The 17525-nt window shown below is 33.6% G+C and overlaps 1 protein-coding gene across 1 annotated transcript in view; it reads right to left on the minus strand.

Annotated features, from left to right (window-relative positions):
- Dmd (dystrophin) overlaps positions 1-17525 on the minus strand; it is a 1737386-nt gene that overhangs the window by 549139 nt on the left and 1170722 nt on the right. Inside the window, exon 50 of the mRNA XM_048796385.1 lies at positions 4416-4605. Coding sequence (XP_048652342.1) covers positions 4416-4605 — 190 coding nt within the window. The remainder of the gene's footprint in view (positions 1-4415; positions 4606-17525) is intronic.

Consider the following 17525-nt stretch of genomic DNA (forward strand, 5'->3'; position numbering starts at 1 on the left):
CCCCCCCCAGAAAAGGACAGAGAAAGAAGACTGCTGTCTTCAAGCCTGAGAGAAGTCTCTAATCTTCCAGAGCTTTATGAAATAAATTGCATTTTTTAAAGCTCCCCCCCTCCAAAAAAAGAGAAAGAAAATCACTTAATTGCCTCTCTGAACATGTTTTTATCACTACATCATACCTAACACATGGATACATGACAGATGTTTAATAAAGATTGCTGAATTAATAAGAGTTTTCAGGGAAATAATGTATGTAACATTTTTCCATATCCATAGTGGTAGGCAGTCAACAGCAGGCAAAAGAAAGATATCAAGATTCACTTTCACACTCTTTAGACAACAGTCAAAATAGAAAGACTAAAAAATACATAAAAACTCAATTCAAAATTAAAGCAACAGAAAAGAATACACTAAAAATTTCCTTTTGTTGGCAGTAGGGATCTGTAGATTATCTTTCTAATATCAGCTATTCCAAGAAATATGATATTCAAATTTATTCAAGGTACTAATTATGATATTAAGATTGAAGTTTTTCTTCTTTTAGAAATAACTAGTTGGCCAGGGTGTTTTTTGTTTGTTTGTTTGTTTTGTTTTTGAGAAACTTAAGAAACTCCTTCCCCCAATTTAATAATGTATTAGAAATCAAATATATCTTAATTTATAGGTGTACTGTGATATACAATTCAAAGTTTCTCAAACTTGTCTCTCTGGAAATGTGTTATTTAATAAAAGAGAATTTTTATAATGGGGGAGAGGTTGTCAGAAGATATAAGCAAAACACATGAGACTAGTGAAGACCTGAGACATAATCCAGCTTACAGATGAAAGAATTTCATATATCAATTGCTCCTTAGTTCTTGCTGAGAAAAGAACTTAATTACACCATTTATGACCATCTTTCTCTACCACACACCCAGACACATCTACAACTGGTGTTGATGAGCTCTCGGGAGTGTTTGGAGAACCAGGTAGGATTTATGAAACTCTTAAGAAATATTTGCATAGATGCAGACTCATCCTATATTTACTTAGTTATCTAGTGTTTTATGTTAGAACTTCGAACCATGAACATCTTTATCAACTCTGTTAGGCCCCAAGAGGAAATATTTTGGATTGAAAAAGAATCTAGTTCAATTATGAATATAGGTCTTCATTCTAAGGATAAATACACAATTTAAAAATTCCCAAACTTTTACCAATCAGGCTCTATATGGTATCCATAAAACTATATCAGCTTAGAAATTCCAGTTAGACCATCAGACGTGACCATACTCATAAGAAAAATGTACACATCTGAAGTACAAGGACAACTGTAACATTCTTCCTTGATTTAGTAAGAAAAGTAAATAACACTTTTTCTTAATAACCAAATAAGTTCTAATGTGTTTCAGAATGGAATTTATCAGGTTAATTCCATTCAGGAAGCATATGCTTCATAATAGATCTATGCTTATTGAACCCATGCATTATGAGTATTGCTGGGAAAATTAAATATCCAGTGAAGTGGCTGATAAACAAAAGTGATGGGTAGTCTATCAAGAGCCAAGTCTCCATATATAGAACAACCGATTGGCAGTCATAGAGAAAAACACATTTTATGAAGGCTTTTACCCCCTCTCTCTTTCCATTCAGCAGCATTTGTACAAAGCTCTCTCTCTCTCTCTCTCTCTCTCTCTCTCTCTCTCTCTCTCTCTTTCTTTCTTTCTTTGTGATAGGGTTGCACTATGTTGCCCAGGCTACCCTACCCTCAAACTCTTGGGCTCAATTAATCCTCCTCCTGCCTGTCTATTAAGTAGCATGCCACTGACTACACCTATGTACCTAGCTCACTTTTTAAATGTGGCTTGATAACATGCTGTACAGCATGCTATACAGCATGAATCAATGAATGCAATGCTAGCAAGTTCTTCAAATGAAGTAAAGAGTCATATCAAGACACTTTTTTTCTCTTCATACATATTAAAGAAAAATCCTTTTGTTCAAGGTAAAACTTCATATTCAAACGGGGTGGGGGGGAAGCCCCAAACACTTCTATTTAGTTGAAATGCTGAAATTGTATATGATCTCTTAACGTATGTCATTTTATTTACTTTCAAGCTTTGTTGTTTTTAAACTCTAATTTTTTGACTCAGTTCAATCAGTTGAAATGTGCCATTAAAAATAATCAATAGTTTCAGAAGTTCACAGTTTTTACCCTGACATCTGAAAATCTTTCATCAAAAGACCATTATTCAACCATCTAACCAAAAACTGGAATTGGTCATTCCTATCTATAATATGTAGTTAAAACCTCAGGCAACTGGAATTCATAGAAAACAAAATATTAACTGAGAGGGGAAAGAAAAACTGCCTAAAAATAATTTTGGAAACTTAGTTAATCCTACTATAGTTTAAGGAGAAAATGATATGCCAAGGTTTTCATGAACTCTAGGGAGTTTTATGTGGCTTTTAACAATAAATACAGTTCATCACTTTAAGACAGAGGCAGTAAAAAGCCCCTGTTTTATTTTCAAACTTTCTTTTTTTGTCTTTGGTACTCTAAAGGTTATACATTACCTGTGCTACAGCTTAAAGATGGAGAAGGGTGGCCTGTTCAACACTAGATTTAATGTAAGCAACAACTTTGGTTTGGCTAAGCAAGGAAAAATAATACATATATCTTATTCAATAATATAACACAAACTAAGACATTTTCTCTGCATGATTTTCAATTGCTTTGAGAGTTGAGAAATCTGAACCTAACATGTAGCTTCCTCTACATTTATCCATAGTAAATATAGTTAAGAAACATGGTGAGTTTTTCCTTTAATGATTCAGGATTTTGTGATTTCTCAAGATTCATAGTTTACATATGAATTTTCATTTTTAATATTACAAATATAAAGTGTATAGGAGATAATAGATATATCTTTCCTCTCAAGCGACTTATTCACTATTTTAAGAGAAATTTTACTAAATCCATGATATCAAATTATTTTTTATAATAAGATTATTATTCATTTCAAAGTAATTTACTTAAAAATCCTCATAATCAAGATTATATTATTTATTAACCATAACTGTGAGGAAAATGTGAACTTGTGTATTTATTAAAATTCTATGGTGGTTTTATGAACATTAATAAGGTGAAATAAAAATTTATCTATGAAATAGTGTGAGCAAAATGAGTTACAGAAGTATATTATCTAATCATTCATCTAAGAATGTGCAAAAAACCTAAATTTACATTTCTTTTATATTCTATCAAAAGCCCTGGGAGATATTTGTAAAAGTTAAGTCAGGTCAGGTATTGTTCTGAAGAAATTACTTCCAAAGTATCAAAGAATATAACATGCATTGTGGATGAGCAAGTGGGGTCAGAGGAGGATGACAATGCAAGAATGACAGATTCAAACCACTATAAATTGCCACCATCACCTACTCTATGCACCAGAGTAGCACAGTAGATCAAATATCATATCCAGACAAACCACAAGATGCAGAACAACAACTAGGAGGAGAGGAGAGGAAGAAATTTTGCTTGTAGTGATTCATTTTGGAATTATTTTCAACATAGGATATGCTATCACTTTTTTCATCATAATTTTAAAATATGCAAAGAATTAGGTTGGTCTAAAACTTTCTATTATTTTTAACGTATCAAATTATATTTGAAATGATACCAAAGTTAGAAAAGCCAACTATATATAATACTCCACAACAGTTCCAGTATACTATATTAGTTACTGAGAATAAATTTGAAGAGCCTCCTTGAACTGCAAAATATGATTTTCAATGAGACTCTGTTTAAACAAAACTACCTCACATTTCTGTTTTCACTGTTTATGCCTATGAAATGTTATAGCAATAATTTTTGTTTCTAGGAAAAACAATTGTCTGAATATTGTATGATCATTAACTATGACAAATTTAGCCATTTCATTTTTATTTTCACAGATCATGTTAGGAAGAACACTACAAAGTACCAGATTAACATTTCAAAATGTATCTGAAAGTAATGAAGGGAAACTGATTCAGTTAGCAATGCTAAATAAAACAGACAATTCATACAGATGCTTTCCCTGTAAAATATTAAATAAACACTCAAAAATGGCAACCTTTTCAATTTAATAAACCAATCCCTAAATTATTTCTCTGTCGGAGCAAAGTTTCTGCTTGACCAAAGCTCTGGTTTTATATGCAAGCTTTTTTTCTGGTCAAAAAATATGTACTTTTTAGAAGATAAGGGTATTAAATCGAATCACAAATGACTTTTCCTCTTCCCTCTGCCTCTCTCTTCCTTGCACAAATGCTGAAATATATCGGGCTGTATAAAACAGCCATTTTATTTTGTCCCCAGCTTATCAATTACAAGTACAAATGCTGAGAGTTGTTCAATTGGATTTGCAAGAGTGCTAAAGTGGAAACGCTTCACTTACTTGCCATTGTTTCATCAGCTCTCTTACTCCCTTGGAGTCTTCTAGGAGTCTCTCCTTATAGGTAGCATCCTGTAGGACATTGGCAGTTGTTTCAGCTTCTGTGAGCCAGGCAAGAAACTTCTCCAGGTCCAGGGGGAACTGTTGTAGTAATCTATGATTTTCTTCCAAAGCAGCCTCTCGTTCACTCACTCTGCAAAGGAACAAATAGCCAGATGCAATTCTCAAATATCAGAATGGGGTACCCAGAGAACTCCATGAAAAGAGCAAAGGTGGGTTGTTGCTCAAGCTCTTCTTTAAGCAACAACAACTTGAATACTGTGCTATTTATCTTCATTTCTATGTACCTTAAAGGCTTCTGCATGGAGATAGGCATGCAAGAATATCTATTAAAAATGAATGACCATCCCAGATTTCTATAAATCTTCTCTACAGAAATGGTTCTTTCGCATGCACACACACGCACACCCACCCAGACACAACTTTTGGATATTTGCAAATTCATACATAGACACTCAAAATTATCATCTTTTAAACTTAGTAGTTTGTGCTGGGCAATATTGAATGCTTATTTTGATATGCTGCAAAAGGTAAAGCTAATGTTTAGGTAAAACCTTAGAATCTATCCTCTTGCCTATCTTTTTTTTAATTGTAGATGAACACAATATCTTTATTTTACTTATTTATTTTTATGTAGTGCTGAGGATTGAACTCAGTGCCTCATGCGTGCTAGGTGAGCATTCTGCCACTAAGTCACCTCCCCCACCCCCACCTATCTTGATGTCACCCTGAAGCAAGAAACAAGGATTAAACAGGGAAGGAGAAAAGTCAAGAAGATACACAGTCAGAAAGTATTTTTTTCACTGGAGGTGAAAAATAGGATTGGAGGGCAAAGGGAAAAGAAAGATTAACAAGAAGAAAAACAACATTTCATAGAAACCATTGTGCAAAATATCATTTTGCATGACCCTAGAGTGTTATAACTACTTCACTAGGTTCATATTTCATTAGATGATGGTCATACAGCTGCGAATATTCCCCAAAAGAAAAATGTTATGTGTAATGGAAAAAGTAAGAGCCTTAAAAACCAGACAGATCTGGGTTCAATTCCCAGTGTTCCTTACCAGTTGTGTGACATAGCAAGTTACTAACCTCTGTGATTTCTCATTTCCTCATCTCCAGTAGCTATGGCTGGGATGAGAATCAAATACAATAAAGCATGTAAAGTCTAGCACTTCACATATTACACAGTTACTCATTAGAGATACTCAAAAATGTTCCTTCTACCCACATTCCATTTTCCCATTCCTCTAGTCTTTTAAAAGGATGCAATAAATTCCCTAATGACACACACACAAAAACTTTAAAAATTTACATTTTCTGGATATATATATTCATTGTGGATACACACACACACACACACACACACACCCTCAGCAAACATCTACATAATAATATCTCAGGAGGGAAAATTACCATAGGCAGTAACAGTTCCATCTAAAAAGATTCAGGTAAATTTTGCCCGAAATGAGGAAATTAGTACTCTATTTAAATACCTTATTTGCCTTCTCTTACTACACAAACACTTTCTGGGATTAAACATAAGCTAAAAATGGATTTAAAAAATTGAACACTTGAATATGATACACACTGCTTGTTAAGATGTGATTGTCAATAATTATGCAAAACTGCAATTTATTTCAGCAGCAACTTTATCATGGGATGTGCAAACCAGGCAAACAACTCCTGCCGAGCCAGCGGCAGCAAAGCCCTCGGAAGAGCTGTTTATTCATCATGGGTGAGGTTTTTGCTGAGTACACAGTCTTTCCCAGGGTAGTTTCGGCACTCATACTGGATAAAAATCTTCTGTCTGCATTAACTCGTGGAGAGTAGAATAGGTTTATGAGGATGCAGCTATTGGAAAAAAGTAAGCATTGCACTAAGCTATTTATCAACTCCTAAATAAATGTTAATACAGCACAGCTGAAAGGCAGTGCAGTGTTCTGGTTGGGCAAAGTTAAACCCCACAAAGCACAAGGGCTAACCTGGCCTGCTGGCTTATGTAGTTTGAAGCCAAACTATCAATACAAGGACAAATATCAAAATTGTCATCTATCAGGATTTAAAAATGCAGAACCATTGTCACAGCTTCCAGAATCTCAATGCTACAATCGGGCATGCAATATATAGCAAGCTGAATCCCATGTAACTGCTGACAAGTGACTGTTCCTGAACTGCAAAAGAAGCAATTTTATCCAGTTTGCACTAAGACTTACTCGATTTCCAGTCCAAAATGCAGGCCAGAAATAAGCTGTCACATTCCAGAAGATGAATGCACAGTTAGACATCGACATATTTTCTAATATACTCCAATTACAAACAAAATAAAAGGATAATAGGAAATTCTCCCACTGACCTAGTGAAACTTGGGGAATTAGACATTGTGCATTTTATTATTAGCTTCATCTTCATGATGAGCTGCACTTGACACACCCGAGCTCCTCTCTCCTTAATCTAGAAACACCACTTACCCTCTGTTGCCAGAGAAGTAACTAGTAAATAACTTTCTAAGAGTTATTTGCAAAATGCAATGCACATAAATCAGATAAAAGGGTTCTACCCAGACAATGAGATTTTCAGCCAAATCCTACCAGTGAGTTTGCTGCTTTGTAAATTAGGCCCTTAGGGAAGAAGCATAACTCTTTCAGGACAGTAAGGCACCATTTTCCTAAATGATACCCTTGTGGTCTGAAATATTGACAACATCAGGCTGGATATTTTCTAATTTGGGAAACACTTTAGAAAAATCCAATGGCAGCAACAGCAGAAATATCTCTTCAAATGAGCTCTTTCACAATCCTTGTTGATCACAGGTGAGATTGTTGTTTCCTGCTTGTATAGGGTTTTTTAAGACTACAGCCATTCTCCTGGGTCCAATGCATGTACACTGAATTCCTAAATTTTAATTGTGCCAAGTTTAGACTTCAAATGAGTCAAGAGTACTTAATTTCCATATTTGTACATTCAAAATAACCCTAAATATACCCCTTAGTTTTTAATTTTTCTCAGCAATATGGCTTTGAATGGCTTATATGATAAAGAGAAATATAAAAATAATGAGAATCATAAATGAATAAATGATTGATTTAGACCAAAACTAAAGATCCTGAACATGTATTATTTTTCAATTCCTTTGTCCAGGGTAGCAAACCCTGGAGAAAATTTTGTTGAATTTTAAAAGTAGCAATGGCCAGATATTAGAAAAATAATAATACTTTACAAAGAGAATCTACTGTAGAGATTAAGAACTTTTTATATAGCAAAATCAGTTTTTCCAGCTTTATAATGTACACAAAATAGCTGAGAATTTGATGGAGTAAGGAATGGTATGATGATTTCAAAAGATTCTTACTCTATTTGTAAGGACATCCTGTAGTATCCTCAATATATAAACAAGAGTGATATGGAACAATGGTTCCCCAAATATGGTCTATGGATTAGTAGAACCAACATCATCAAAGAACTTTTTAGAAATGCAAATAAATTGTCAGGCCTCATCTTAAGCTTACTAAACCAGAAATCTATAGGTGGAGTCCAGTAAGCTGTTTCAACAAGCCCTCCCAACATTTTTAATGCATGCTAAAGTTTCAGAATCACTGCTGCTGGGGAATAAACTTTGACAATCATAATGTGGCAGACACTGTGGTGAGCTGCCCAGATCCCTCTTCAGGATGAAAATACTTCACTGCTGAGAGTGCTGCTGGCTAACAGGCCTCAGGACTGGACTCTGTTAAAGAGAGCTGCTCCCTTTGTTCCTGTGGCACACTGGACCTGCTGACAGGTCGATATCTAATGTGTGGGTTATAAAACCCTGGCTCCCTTACTCTAAGTCAGGATAATTCTGAAGGGCTACCCTAACTCTTTATGGGGAAGGGAGGGTCGATTGTTGTCATAGTGACAGCTGCATGGGTAGCTCAGCTTCTACTTCCACCCTATTCTGGTCCCTTTCCTTTTCTCCTCACAGGTGTTAAGCTGAAAACTCTCTCCAATAAAATTTCTGGATATTAATCGCTTTCTCAGAATCTGCTTTTTGGAGAACGTGACCTGCTGAAGCGTCTGTCATAAGAACTTTAAAAATACACATGTCAGACTGGGGTTGTGGCTCAGCGGCAGAGCACTCGCCTAGCATGTGAGAGGCACTGGGTTTGATCCTCAGCACCACATAAAAATACATAAATAAATAAAATAAAGGTATTGTGTCCAACTACAACTAGAAAAATATTTTTAAAAATTTCACTTGCCTAAGGAATGCAAGTGGAGAAATAGATAACTACTCACACAGACTGGTGATCTCCAAAAGGGACACTATGGGAGATTGCTCCAATCAGCAATTGTGCCTGAAGGGTTACTGCACTTTTGGTTATCCTTTAAGGAGATCTGTAGATAATGTGGATATGCATTATCACCAGTAAGAATTTATCAAAGGTGTAAAGTACTGGAGATACAAAATATAGCACATCTTGAGAAATTGCTCATCCAGAGACAACTTTGTAAGAAGATGATGAATCACAGAAAGCATGTCTTAGCATCTCCACTGATTGTTAAAGAAATGATCATCAATGAGGCAATATGTATATTCTGATTTGTCACTAGACACAATCATGCCATTGTATTTCTGAATAAATCTCTAAGACTTCAGAGATTTACTTTTGCTATGCAGTTGAAATCACCAATTTCTTATAGGCAAACTTAATACATCAATAGCAAAAGAGGAAAAGGAAGAGAAATCCATTATTTTTAAAAGTGTTTTAGTCAGGTTTTTCTTTGATATGACCAAAAGACCTGACAAGAACAATTTGAGGAGGAAAAGTTAATTTGGGGCCTCATAGTTTCAGAGGTCTCAGGTCATACATAGACAGTTCCATTTCTTGGGGCCTGATATGAGGCAGAACATCATGGCAGAAGAGTATGTTGAAGGAAAGCAGCTGTGAATACGGCACCAGAAAGTAGACAGAGCTCTGCTCAATAAGGACAAAATATATATCCCAAAGACACCCCCAGGGACCCACCTCTTTCAGCCACACCATACCTGCCTACAGTTAGCACCAAGTGAATCTCTATCAGGGGATTAATCACTGATTGGGTTAAATCTCTCATAACCCAATCATTTCACCTCTAAACCTTTTTGCATTGTTTCACACACGAGCTTTTGGTGAACAACTAATTTTGAAACCATAACACAAGGTAAGGCTGAAGAGCTTAATTAATGTATAGATATTATTCCACAATTAGATACATGGATGAAAAATACTTAATCAGAACATCATATTGCAAGACACACACACACACACACAGGCCAAACAAAAGACATGAACACATTGAATGTTTTTAGGAAAAACAGGGCTCAAACTGATACGGAAGGTTATTTTTCCCAGGTGTTCCTTTAAGTGGGATAAATTGGGGAAAATTCATAGTGCTCAGTCTTCCACTAAGCAACACTTTCATCTGTGCCCTGTACTGTCATAGAGTAAACAAGTAAAATACTCTGAATCTTTCTTCATTTATTTGTATTTTTAACCACTATTATGCCCCATAATGTTTTTAGGGAAAGCTTTACAGGATCATGGTTTTGTACCTTGTTTCAAGGATATGGGTCAGAGAGAAGAAACACCAGCACCTGACCTTTAGACCAAAAAGTGTCTTGTAATGTCTAACATAACTCACAGAACCAAGTTAACCCAAAGTTCAAATTATCTGTAACTATAGCAGTTCCTAATAATTTTCTAGTAAAAGAGTTGAATTTTGATGTTTAAAAACAAATCTTGGGGCTGGGATTGTGGCTCAATGGTAGAGTGCTCGCCTAGCATGTGTGAGGCCCTGGGTTCGATCCTCAGCACCACATAAAAATAAATAAATAAAGATATTGTGTCCAACTACAACTAAAAAAAATAATAATTTTTTTTAAAAAACAAATCTATGGATATTTCATTCCCTCCCAGAGGCTTTTACCTCTAAATAGATTATATTTCCATTTGAACCTAATTCTTATTTGTCCATGCTTATCATCTTCTCATTAATAGATTCATACATAAACCTATTTTATGCCTATTATGGGCCAGATCTATGCTTGATAGTGATGATATGGAATTCAGTAAAACATGGACTTTGGCATTTAACATATTCAAGTCTGGCAGAGGAGATAGGTAAACATTTAACTATAGTTAGAATGCACTTAGGGCTACAAGACATCTGCATTCTTTACCAGTAGCTCAGATATAACATGCATCACATTGTATTCATGAATTTATTTCAATTTGCCTAATCAGCAATGAATGTATCTTAAACACTTTTGCCTTTTTCTTATCAAAGGAAGTGGAAATCATCTAGCTGGGCTTTATCTCAAAATACAGTGATGGATGCTCAATAAAAGTTTGTCTAATTGATTTGAATTTTCATAAAAAATAAGAAACCTTCTAGATAAACTGTGCAGGTTATAGATGCTTTCATTTTGCTTTTGGACTGACTGATTCTGAGAGAACCATAATGACTTTGCCAAGATTGTGCACAAGTAAGTGACAGAGCTGGGATTTTAGCCCAAGTCTTGCATTTTAGAAAATAAGTTTTTCTAACTCTGATGATAGATATTTGTGTCCACCCCTTTCAGATATATTCACTCAAGTGAAAGAAAGAAAAGGGCAAGGAAGATTATGCTACTGAGTCCTGGCCCTCATTTTGGAGCACAGTTTGATCCTTTTGTCACTTTACCATAAGTGGGGTTGAAATACACAAATACTTACATGTAAGGAAAAACATGTACAAAGATATTACCCCAACTATTGCAAAAAAGATCTAGCTGGTCTTTGCTTCAAAACAAAAAAATCCATTTTCAACGCAAATTTGCTGGTTTGCTATACACCGACATATGAATTAGCGAGGTTTTCATCCCCTCTCTCCTGAGGTCTGGTACTAAATTACTCAAACTCTCCAGAGTTAATTGGAAACCACGACCTAAATGTTCCCAAAGTATTGCTGATTAGTTCTCAGAAAACTCATTCCCATCTTTCGTCACCCCAGACAACACAGGATGACTTTTTAACATGTGCAGTAGCAACACACTTGCACAAAAACAGATTAGTTCTCCAAAGATAAAACACAGCTTTGAAGCTATATATGTAAACTTCCTTCAATCATGAAGAGATTTTGGTTTAAAAAATCTCCTAGACTTTACCTTTAGATAGTAAGAGAATATAGACATTGCCAATCATATTAATAATTTTAAATATATACTGCATCTCTTTCATTTCTTTTTACCTTATGAATGTTTTAAAAATTGCGACTTGAAAAATATATCATTAGGGGAACAACCGTAATTATGTGCTTTCCTTAAAACCATTGGGACATTTCTGAAAATAAAAAAAATTAGGAGAAAACAGTGAAAAATGTGCTCTCTACTATTCTTTGTATTAATCATTTCATTTGATTTGTGTCTCTCTGTCATATATCACTGAGAAAAATTAGTTGATGAAGGAAATGTACACAAAAATATGAATAGATAAAACACATTAATTTTTCTCTTTCATACTGTTAAAGAGATTAATACTCTGTAATCTTTGATCTGTATTCTATATTTTTCTACTGCTACAATACCAAAAATATGATTTGGGAAAAATGAATTGTAATTTTGGGAACAACTAATTACATTTGATTTGATTCATATAGAGGTACAAAAATATTATCTTGGACATTTATGGAACTGGAAAGGGTCTATAGGAAAAAAAAGTAACACTACCTTCCAGATATATACAAACTTATGTTAGTGCTGGGCTTCTCAATGGACACAATTTCTGCTCTAAAAAAATTCTCAATGATTTTAATAATGTGAGTGTTTAAGTTGGTTTTGGTCATTTTAAGTGTTAAAAAGGCATATTTCCTAATGTTGTAGACTAGAGTTAAGCAGCTTCTCTTTTATTCTAACAGGATGTGTGGAAAATAGTATAGAAACCAATTAAAAAGGCATGCCTGGATCATCTCTTAAAAATCTTGTAAGACTGTGAAGTTAAGCAGATATATATATATATATATATATATATAGATAGATATAGATATATATATATATAGATAGATATAGATATAGAGATATAGAGATATCTACATAATATAGATAGATAGATAGATATCCTCATCCACAATAGCTTACAGAAAAACACAACTGTGAATTGTTAGATGTCAATGTATAACAATCAGAAGACAGCAACACAGGCAGGTTTAATTTTCTAAGATCCAAAAGCAAACACTATGTCTGAGGCCCAGGGTTCGATCTCTTGCATCAGGGAAAAAAAGTGAAAGCAAACATAGCAGATTTCATTTTAAAGAAAAGAAGTAGCTAAAACATATCATTGATAGATGAAATAAACTTATAGTAAGTTTTATCAGTGGAATTTGGAAATATAAATGATTTTATAATTTTTGATATGAACTTTGGGTTATGATACCTAAATATTTGCCACTTTTCTTACCTAAATTCTTACTTGGTACTCTTTTGTGGTTAACCAATACACTTCAGAAAGAGTCCTTTGTGTTCAGTGATTATTGCTATAGTACATTGCACCAAAATATTATTTTTCAGTTTTCAGACTCTTCCACAGATATTATCCCCTTTGATAATTTAAATAACCTGGTGTGGCTAGTAGAGCAGGTTTTTGTTATTCTGAACAGTTTACAGATGAGAAATCTGACCTTCAGGGAGGCTGATTGAGTTTCCAAATTAAGTGGCAAACCTGAAACACCCAATTCAATCTACTGTACTGTAAGATATTACCTCTTAAGGCACACTTGCCAATCTCCCTGTGAGATAAATAGAATGGATATTAATATATTATTATTTTCAAAAGTCCTTGGTTTTCTGTGATTATCAATATAAATTAGGATTACTGTGTTGGTGTGTGAAGACAAAAATAAATTATTATTCCTTTGTTTATCATCTTCAGCTTCCATTCAATGGATCTATTGGAATGAATACTATACTTTCTACTCAAGGTGGGCCTGAAAATTTTATTTGAAAAGAGGACATTATGTAGGCAGTAGTAAAATATTTTAATTATTATGAAGTAATGGAAAATTCTTGTTCATATAGTTGTGACCTTCTCATAATGATAATTTAGTAAATGTTTGTTAATAATACAGAGATTATCTGAAGATCTATGTATTTTCTAAATGTTTTACATGAAAATTATCTAACATGAAAATAAAATATTTCATAAATTTATTTCCTAGAAATTTAGAGTAAAATAAATACATTTTTATAAGACTGATGAAGAAATGAACTAATCTCTCAAAGTGACTAAGCCTTCCTTGGTAGATTCTCAAAGAATTACCCTTCTAATTTAAAATCGATTTTAATGGCTCAGATATGATTTACAAGACAAGATGTGGGATTACAAATAGCTTGAGCTAATTAAAACTTATCAAAATAAAGATTTAAAGTTTTTTGCTTTCTTACTTTTAATTACTAGGGGGGAAATAGCATTTAAAAACCTAGATACTTCGAAGTGCATTGATAGCCTTTAAAAAATCAATTAAAATTTATGAGGAATGGTCATAAATTCAGGATTTATTTTTTCAATTATAACTGCAGCATTAAAGGAATGAATCTGATGGATGCACCTGGTTTCAAGGATTCTCTTACTTGTGAACAAACTACTTACTATTGTCTTTATATTTTTCATCATTATCAACTTACTATAAATTTCTTTTTTTTAAATTTTTTATTGTTGGCTGTTCAAAACATTACATAGTTCTTGATATATCATATTTCACACTTTGATTCAAGTGGGTTATGAGCTCCCATTTTTACCCCATACTATAAATTTCTTGAGGCAAGCATTTACACCACAGTTCTGGGCATTTAACAGATACTCAATAAATTCAATTAAAAATCAATAAACCTACTGTGAACCAGACAAGGGTTCTAAAAGTGAGGCTACAGTCCCTCATTCTTCAACATCTTGAAATTATTCCTTGAGGAGAATTTATTGAACAATATTAATATTTGCATATAATTTTAAATTTTATACATTTCATTTGCATAAATTACTTCAGTCAAGAATCGCAATGAGGGCTGGGGTTGTGGCTCAATTATAGAGTGCTTTCCTAGCACGTGTGAGGTGCTGGGTTTGATCCTCAGGACCACATAAAAATAAATAAAGAAAATAAAGTCAATGTGTTCATCTAAAACTAAAGCAAAATATTTTTTAAAAGAATCACAATAATTTGTAGATACCATCTTTGTAACAGAAAATGGATTCTATTGATAGAATGTTATGTAGTTTAACCAAGATATTTTAAAATAAGAATAAGCAAATCTGTGACCAAAATTGTGTTCTGCTTTACAGAAATATAGATGTTAGATTTTTGGAATTTCTTTCTTTCATCAAGTTTTATACTAGCAGTGAAAGTGAGATGGTAGACAATTTCACTGCATAACACATTGTATTTAGTCATCAATGATTGAATTTCTGATGCTCTTACATGAAAACCTAACATTTTATTTTGAATTATTAAAATGTGCTTCTGCAAAGAATGCTAATTCAGTGTTTTTAGGTGCATTAGAAAAACAGAGGGCATAATAAAGAGTAACTTCTGACAAAATTAGCCCATAATCTTGGTAAATTTTCTGATTGCTTATAAGTTTGATCCTGGTCCAAAGATATCAAATAGAGAAAGGGCCTTAAAAGTCAGCTGGTTCAGGCACCCATTTGGCTTCTGTCACCCAACATACTCTTGTCCTTCCTGATATTTTATCACCCATAAATTTGATGGGCATCTTCTCTGTAGCTCTACTCATATTCTGTCAAAATCATCCAGTGTGTCAGAGATGAGAACAAAACCTTGTGGCACAGCACCAGAGATCTTCCTTCACCACTTGACACTGATCTATTAATTGACATCCTTTGTGTAAAAGCATGAAATGGTTTCTAAACCATCCAATTTGCTGTGCATCTAGCTGGTATTTCTCCAACTTATTCACGAGAATATAATAAAAGACCTTGTCAAATACTCTCATGAAATGCAAATAGACTGCTGTACTTTGCTTACCTACCAGTCTAAAATTTTTAAATGTAAAATATTTTTGCCTCAGACATATAGATAATAAAAGCTTATTTATTTCTGCATACATGTATACCTGTTTTCTCTGTTAAATTACATGATTAATCTTTTCAAGAAATGATTTTGTATTTTTCTTGTAGCCTCTATCTAAGTAGCATTTAGTATTTTAAATGTGTTGAGTGGCTACTGTCATAATTTTCTATATTTTTAAATATAGAATCGAATTCCATTTGCTAACATGATTAGAGAACAATTAATGTAACTATAGGAGGAGAAAGAGAATAGAAGGGTGTCAATTACCCTTTTATAGAGACCATGCCAATAAATGTGGTGTCAATAGATTATAACTTGTGTGTTAATCACAGAATTTTCAAAGATTTGCCTGGCAATCTTGAAAATCTTAAATATTTGCTCATTTCAGTCAATTTTATAAAAGTGACAACTATATTAATAAGAAGCAGGTTATGTTCTAATAGAATATTATTTCATCAATTATCAGATCAGTTTTTGTCCAGAAAACCAATTTTATGGGCCACCTACATACAAAAAGACATTCTGAAAATTGAAGAAGAATGTTTAATATGTAAAAGGACAAGAGATGGAAAACTTCCAGATCACACAGTACTTTTGAATGTTCTACTGGACATTCTTGTATGTAGAAACTTTGTTTATAAATACCTGAACCTGGAACTTAATGTTATATATAAATATAAAATATTTTACAAGGTTTTAATACACATTGACCCTCTTAGGAATAAAACAAACTTGTGAAAATCCAAGGAAATGTTACTTTGCATTGTTAGGTATTTTGCTAAGATTTTTTTAGCATATAAAAATAAATCACACTGTGGATGGCCAATGGTATTCCGTGGAATTGTATCAGCAGCAGTGTCACTCTGCACTTGTTGAAATGCATTCATAGTATCATCATCTAGAAATTTCACTTGTATTCTTGTGTGATCCTGTCTAAATAACTGCATACTAAAATGCATATTACTTTATCATAAATGACTATTTCTCTTTAAAACTAAGGAAATAGCACTTAAAAAATGTGTGCCCAGGTAGGGTATATTATGTACAAATTTTGGTTTATGATAGTAAAGCAGGGGTTATAAAGTATTGCTTATTAAACAAAAAGTAAAGGGATTCCATTGGGACTGAGAAGTTTGCCAACCAGTTAGCCACAGGGAAATTCTAAGATGAAGGATATCATACTGAAAATAAATAGAATTTTTTAGGAGAGCATAAGGACATTTCCCTTCTGTGCATCCAATCTCTGATCCTTACAGCACCATAGAGAATGAAATAGCATTTTAAAAATTGCTCTCTTTTACAGCCAGCTGTGACTATCGGTGAACCGAAGGTCTACTTCATATACGAACCTGAATTAAAAACAGCCAGCCCTTTAGTCAGTTCAGAGCCCACATTCTTGATTACATTTGACACAATAATCATCATCATATCTTAAGACTCAAATCAGCCTGACAGTGCTCGACTCAGGGCTGTTTCTCTCAATTAGCTGAAAATTGCAGCCCAGCTCATCTTCTGGGGAATAAGTTTACATTTACAATTTGCTGTGGTGAAAAAGCAACAAAGGTGATGGAAGAAGCAAACCAACTTTCTAACTTATACAATAAACTATTTGAAGTTTCCACAAAGTCTGACATACCCATTTTTACAGGAATCAAAAAGAGTAAATTGCTTTTGTTTATTTAAAATAACACACACAAGAGAAGTCTAGTTGGGACTGAAAGGGGGAGAATAAACACATAGTATGAATGTTTACACAGGTTATTTTACAAATGAAAGCTTTCAAAAGGAATAGTCAGCTTTTGGGTAACAGATTCAAAATAACTTACAATTAATGAATAAATAGTATGGAGGTCATTAAGAATCAATTTCCAATAATATGCTAACATAATACTGTGTTCATGTAACATAAAGTGTTACTCTGTGCATCTGATTCAAAATTATTTCTCCTCTGTATTTTGAGGGGGAAATAATGAA

The sequence above is a fragment of the Marmota marmota genome, unplaced genomic scaffold (assembly GCF_001458135.2).
Source record: "Marmota marmota marmota unplaced genomic scaffold, marMar, whole genome shotgun sequence".
NCBI lineage: Eukaryota > Metazoa > Chordata > Mammalia > Rodentia > Sciuridae > Marmota > Marmota marmota.